This window comes from Myotis brandtii, unplaced genomic scaffold, assembly GCF_000412655.1.
Source record: "Myotis brandtii unplaced genomic scaffold, ASM41265v1 scaffold74, whole genome shotgun sequence".
NCBI lineage: Eukaryota > Metazoa > Chordata > Mammalia > Chiroptera > Vespertilionidae > Myotis > Myotis brandtii.
This window is the reverse complement of record NW_005370944.1, coordinates 265,040-271,286: the sequence shown is the minus strand read 5'-3', so window position 1 is coordinate 271,286 and position 6,247 is coordinate 265,040. Positions and strand designations below refer to the sequence as shown.

Sequence of the window (6,247 nt, the reverse complement as noted above, 5' to 3'; positions counted from 1 at the left end):
CCGGAGGCCATGAGAGCTGCATCAGGTGCATCATTACCTGTCCTGCCAATGCCTGCGCTGCAATGGACCACAATGGGTGGTTCAGGGCCCTGCCCTTTGGAGTGTGCACCCAGGCTGCTGACGGCCAACCTCTGCTGGCTCCTGACTGCTCTCAAGAAGTCAATGAGGGAAGCCGCTGAGGAGGGGACACCATAATCGGGCCAGCTCAGGAACTGAAAGTGAGTCACCTGGCGTTTCTGCCGCTCCTTGGATAGAAAAAGAAAAAAAAGTTAGTGAGGTCATTTCTGCTTGCCCTGACTACCTTCAGCTTTTCTAGTTCTTGATGTCCTGGGATCCCTACTACCAAGATTCCTGCCTACCACCCTCAACTTTCTCCACAACTGCTTCTCTACAAACCCAAAGGAACGATTTGATGTTTGGAAAGGGCAGAATTCCTATTTGTAGGATCCAGATTTCTTCTAACTTTTATTCCTATGTAATGCCACTATTGTGTTGAGATAATATGGTTATATTGGCTCTGAATTAAATATCCTGATCCTCTTCCCAGAAAAATGGACGTAACTTATAAGCCCCCTGGAATCCTGCCTATTTCCCTTTGGATATTTTCTTTACAGTAATAGTTCTCCCTTAGCTTCAAAAAAGTGAGAAAATAGAAACCTGGATTTACCTCTGTGTTATGAATTTCTAGCGTTGTTTTCTTATAATGGTTCATGTTCTCCACGCCTAGATTGGTCACTGTGAGGAAGCCAAATCGGATCCGAGAGTCTTTTTCTAAAGGCCAGTACTGGCCACACTTCCTCCTGCCGCCCTCCTCAAAGCTGAAGATACACAGAGCAAGGTAAGCCTTCCACCCTTCCTCTCCACACCATTAACCATGCCCTCCCCAGGGGCAGCAGTATCACCTCTTGCATTGTTTCTAACTTACACCCTTGCTTTTTGGCAGAAAAGAAAGAAAACTTTCATTCTAAACAGATGTAACAACAAAAATTTCTGCATGTATCATTAAGCAGATTTTTATTGAGCACCTACTATATCATTTGGCCCCTTTCCTCTGGGTACTCCTCACATATCTGGGATAAATACTGGGTGGACAAAGAAAGACAGTAGATAAAGTGTGGTGGGCCAGATTGAACTCTCAGCCTTGTATCTCAGCCACTGTTCATTTTCTTCCCCAATGAGGGACCTTGAGTGATAGAAGAGTAGGAAAGGCACAGCTCCTAAGATGCCGGCCCTGAGGTTTGTGTAAAGGCCTAAAGTCCACCTCATTACACTTCAGTGGCTCCAAATTACTCCAAGGTGATACTTCTTCCACAACCTCCTCTCCAAATCAAAGGTGGTTGTAACAGTACCATGAGAAAGCAAAATGAGCTAACATTCTAATTAATTCTTTTCTCCTCATCTGAAATAGGTTATAATTATCATAATGATAATAGTAATACTAATGAAATAGTAATTCCTGAAGTTTTGGCAGATGTGTACACCAAAATTTCAAAAACACTATTTTCATCAAGAGCTTCCTGCCTACATGAGTAGAAAATGGTCAAAGTAGCAGGGGAAGGGAGAGCAAAGGGGAACCGGCAATTCAGACACCACACTTCGCATGTCACTGTCTGACTTTTTAAGTATAATTTAAATGGAGTGACAGTCACTGCCGTTCATATTATTTTTTATACAGGTGCCCTTTGGAAGTATTCAAAGTGAATTGTCCCATGTTTCCTAATACTTCCTTTAGTGGATAAGACCAGGATAGGCTGTAACTGGCACAGGGTCAATAGAGCCATGGATTAAAACTTTGACAAGTTAGATCTATCAATCTCCACCGTACCCTGGCTGTTAACTTTGGATCAGCTTAAAAAAAAAAAAAAAGCTATGACATCTCAAACTCTTGGCCATGGCTTTCGTAATCCTCACTGTGTCTAAGAGCTAAATGCCTCTTTGCAATCACCCATGATGCTTGGGGAGGCAGGGGTGGGGAGAGGGGGCAGAGAGCAGTGGGAAGAAAAGTGATGAACTCACCGAGTGGTCATGACAATCACCAAGACTTTTTGCTCCCATACCATGAGCCAAAAATCACGGTAAGTATTCTCCAAAGGGCCTGGAATGAAAGGAGAAGACAAGGTATGAGTGTGTTAACACACATCTGCATGTTAACAAGGTCGCCAGGTAGGTTACAGTCTGAGAAGCACCGTTACTGACCTTCTCAGAGTCTTATGAGCAGGACTTCAACTATCATATCCAGACTGACAGTGTCAACTGTGTACAAGGCTGTAGCTGTTTTATTTAATCAATCACCAGTTGCCAAGTGAACTGTCCCCTTCCATGTCCCATCATCTCCTCAGACTCAACATATTTGCAATTCAGCTTCCTCCTTCAAAACTAGCTTTCTCTCTACACTTTCCCATCTCTATTCATAGCACTGGCATTCTTCAATCACCCAGTCTTAAAAAGTTGAAGTCAATTCTGACCCATTTTTTCCAAAATTGTTTTTTAAAAATGTATTGATTTGAGGGTGGGGGGGGTGAAGAAGAAGAGAGAGGGGGTGGGGGAACACATCGATTTGTTGTTCTGCTTATTTATGCATTCATTGGTTGAGTCTTGTATGTGCCCTGACGGGGGATCAAATCTGCAATGTTGGCATATCAGGGTGACACTCTAACTAACTGTGCTACCCATTTTGGCCAGGGCCTTTACCCATTTTCTTTTATCTACCAAATCCTTGAGATTTTTTGCCTTTGAATTGTTTTTGGTTTTTGTCCTCATCCTGATCTCCCTACTCAATTTCACTGCTATGAGGACCAAACATATAATCTTTTGTCTGAGTTACTGTACTTCCATCTTGGTTTACTTTCCTGAACAGGACTCTCTCTTCCAATCTATTCTGGATACTCCTGCCGGTTTAATCTTTCTAAAAAATTGCTTCATCACAGTATAGACACATTATGCTCACTTCTGCCTCTATTCCCGTGCCCAAGCCATCTCTCTCATCTCCAAGGCTGTTCACTTTCTACCCATTTTCAAGTGCTGCCTCTCCCTTGCAGCTTTCTCTGACCACCACACACCTTGCAGGACTTTCTCTTGTCTCAGATATTGATGGCACAGTAGATCAAAACAGCTTAACCATTTAACGTATATGGTCTCACACCAGTCATTTTACTTTGTGAGAATTAATCACATCTCAGCAAACATGGTGCTAAGGGCAAGGGCCATGTCATCAAGTTATCTTTCTGTCTTACAACCTGCACAAGATGGGCATTCAGAGGGAACTTTGAAGATACTTGTGGGCCAACAACTCCCTTTCAATCAAAGAAGTAACAACTCAGGGTAGTTCCTTGTACTTTCCTAGTGCTTTTTCCTCTTCTGGTTTCAGGGAAGCACAAGGGTTGATTTTATCCTGGAAGTTTTCTGGTTTCACTACCATTTTTGCTAACCTTTTTAGCAAGCACCAACATTGTATGACACTAGCATTTCCGCTGTGCAGAAGTGGACACTGTGAAGTCTTGAAAACAAACTAAATGTCTAACAAAAGAGGATTAAAGTATTGCATATCCCTAATTTAAACAATCCATATGGTAATATAAGATCTGTATCTTCTGCTCTGGAAAGGTGTGCACATGATATCAAGTGAAAAAAGAGATAATGTATAAAAAGAGCCCATTTTGTTAGATATTTTATATGTCTGTACCTATTTATATGCATAGAAAAAGGTTTAGAAGGAGATGCTGAAAAATGCTAACATTATCTATGGGTCTCAGGGTTATGAGTGATTTTCATCTTCAATTTCCAATTAATCTCTATGCAGTGAGTTTCCAGGCACATATGTATAAATTCTGCACCTCTTATCTGCCTTCTTCAATAACCCCCCAATCTTTATGAAAAACCAAGATCTAGTGGCCACAACGTTACAGAAAGTAACCATTCCTTTAAAAATTATGCTATCATCTGGTGCAAAGAATTACAGGTAGATGACTCAAAACCAATTTGTGAGGGATGGACTAACTTACCTTGTGTACCAATGTAAGCATTCTTCTGCTTATAGCCATCCATGAAACTGGCATTGATGTAATCTGTCTAATGATAAAAAGGAAACATCATTGCAGCTGTGTGGAATATACCATTTGGGTGGGAAAATAATGTACTAGTAGGTAAATAAAACCGAGGGTATGGCTATTCTCTTCTTGTCAGGAAAAAAAAAAAGAGAGAGAGAGAAGCAAAAAGGCCAATTCAATTCAAAACCTCACTTCCACAAATATTGCTGGAACAACTGGATATCTACATGCAGAAAAAGAAAAAAACCAAGCTGAATCCTTCCTCACACCATACACAAAAACTAACTCAAAATGGATCACAGACCCATTTTATAACTAAAACTATAAAACTCCTAGAACAGCGGTTCTCAACCTGTGGGTCACGACCCCTTTGGGGGTCGAATGACCCTTTCACAGGGGTTGCCTAAGACCATTGGAAAACACATATATAATTACATATTGTTTTTGTGATTAATCACTATGCTTTAATTATGTTCAATTTGTAACAATGAAATTGGGAGTCACCACAACATGAGGAACTGTATTAAAGGATCGCGGCATTAGGAAGGTTGAGAACCACTGTCCTAGAACAAACTATAGGATTAAATCTTTTTGACATTAGGTTAGACATAGCCTTCTTAGATATGACACATAAAATCACAAGCAGCAGCCTGGCCAGCAGTGGTTGAGCGTTGACCTATGAACCAAGCACATGCCCAGGTTGCAGGCTCAATCCCCAGTAGGGGGTGTGCAGGAGGCAGCCAGTCAATGATTCTCTCTCATCATTGATGTTTCTATCACTCTCTCCCTCTCCCTTCCTCTCCAAAATCAATAAATATCTATATTTTAAAAATCATAAGCAACAAAAGAAAAAAACAGATAAATTCAACTGCATTAAAATCGAAAACTTTTGTGCTTCAAATGATACCATCAAGAAAGTGAAAACAAAATAACAACAACAAAAAAATCCCACAGACTGCATATATTTGAAAAGATTTATACCTAGAATATATAAAGAATTCTCACAAATCAATAGTAAAAAGACAACCCAATTTTATTTTAATTTTTTAAAACTGATTTTAGAGAGGGAGACAGAGAGAGAGAGAGAGAGAAATATCGACGTGAGAGAGACACATCTATCAGTTGCTTCCTGAACGTGCCCCAATCAGGGATGAAACGCCAAACCTGCTAACATCAAGTGCACAGGATGACACTACAACCAATGGAGCCACATAGCCAGGGCAAAGACAACCCAACTTTAAAATGGGCAGAATAACTATTTCTCCTAAGAAGATGTACAAGTTAAAATCATAAATGAAATACCATTTCACACCCACTAAGATGAATATAGGTAAGAGATAATAAATGTTGGCAAAAATGTGGAGAAATTAAAACCCTCATTCTTTGCTAGTAGTAATGTAAAATGTTGTAGTCACTTTGGAAAAGAGTCTGGCAGTTCCTTGCAATTCTACTTAGAAAAATGGAGTTTCTTTTTCAGGTGATTAAAAAGTTGATTGAGACCCTAACCGGTTTGGCTCAGTGGATAGAGCGTCAGCCTGCAGACTCAAAGGTCCCAGATTCGATTCCGGTCAAGGGCATGTACCTTGGTTGCGGGCACATCCCCAGTACAGAGTGTGCAGGAGGCAGCTGATTGATGTTTCCCTCTCATCGATGTTTCTAACTCTCTATCCCTCTCCCTTCCTCTCTGTAAAAAATCAATAAAAAAATATATATTTTTTAAAGAAAGTTGATTGTGGTATTGGCTGCACAATTCTGTGAATACATTTTTAAAAACTATTGAATTAGACAGAAGAAACCAAGATGGAGGCATAGGTAAACACCGGAAATTGCTGCCTCGCACAACCACTTCAAAAATACAACTAAAAGACAAAACGGACATCATCCAGAACCACAGGAAGGCTGGCTGAGTGGAAATTCTACAACTAGAAGGAAAGAGAAAAGCACACTGAGACTCAGAGGAGGTGCGGAAGTAAAGTGCAGAGGTACGGAGGCGCACGTGGAAAGGGCTGGCAACTGAGGACTCGGTTGTCTTTTTCAATTGAGAGGGATTCTCAAGCTCCCGACTACTCTGAACTCCAGTTCCAGACGAGTCTCTGGGAACCCAGACTCATACAGGGAGAAACTGGACTGTCTGGCATCGGTCGGAACTTGAGGGCGGCTTTCTCTCAGAGGTGCTTGCAGTGATTACCGGGACACTGAGA

The 6,247-nt window shown here is 41.1% G+C and overlaps 1 protein-coding gene across 2 annotated transcripts in view; it reads right to left on the bottom strand.

Moving 5' to 3' along the window:
* The window catches only part of PTPN9 (protein tyrosine phosphatase, non-receptor type 9), a 113,821-nt gene that overhangs the window by 2,580 nt on the left and 104,994 nt on the right, over positions 1-6,247 (bottom strand). For both annotated transcript variants that reach the window (XM_014530463.1, XM_005882752.2), the window contains 4 exons: positions 4,002-4,068; positions 2,017-2,095; positions 668-818; positions 38-245 (listed from right to left, as the gene is read on the bottom strand). In XM_014530463.1, the coding sequence (XP_014385949.1) occupies positions 38-245; positions 668-818; positions 2,017-2,095; positions 4,002-4,068 (505 nt within the window). The remainder of the gene's footprint in view (positions 1-37; positions 246-667; positions 819-2,016; positions 2,096-4,001; positions 4,069-6,247) is intronic.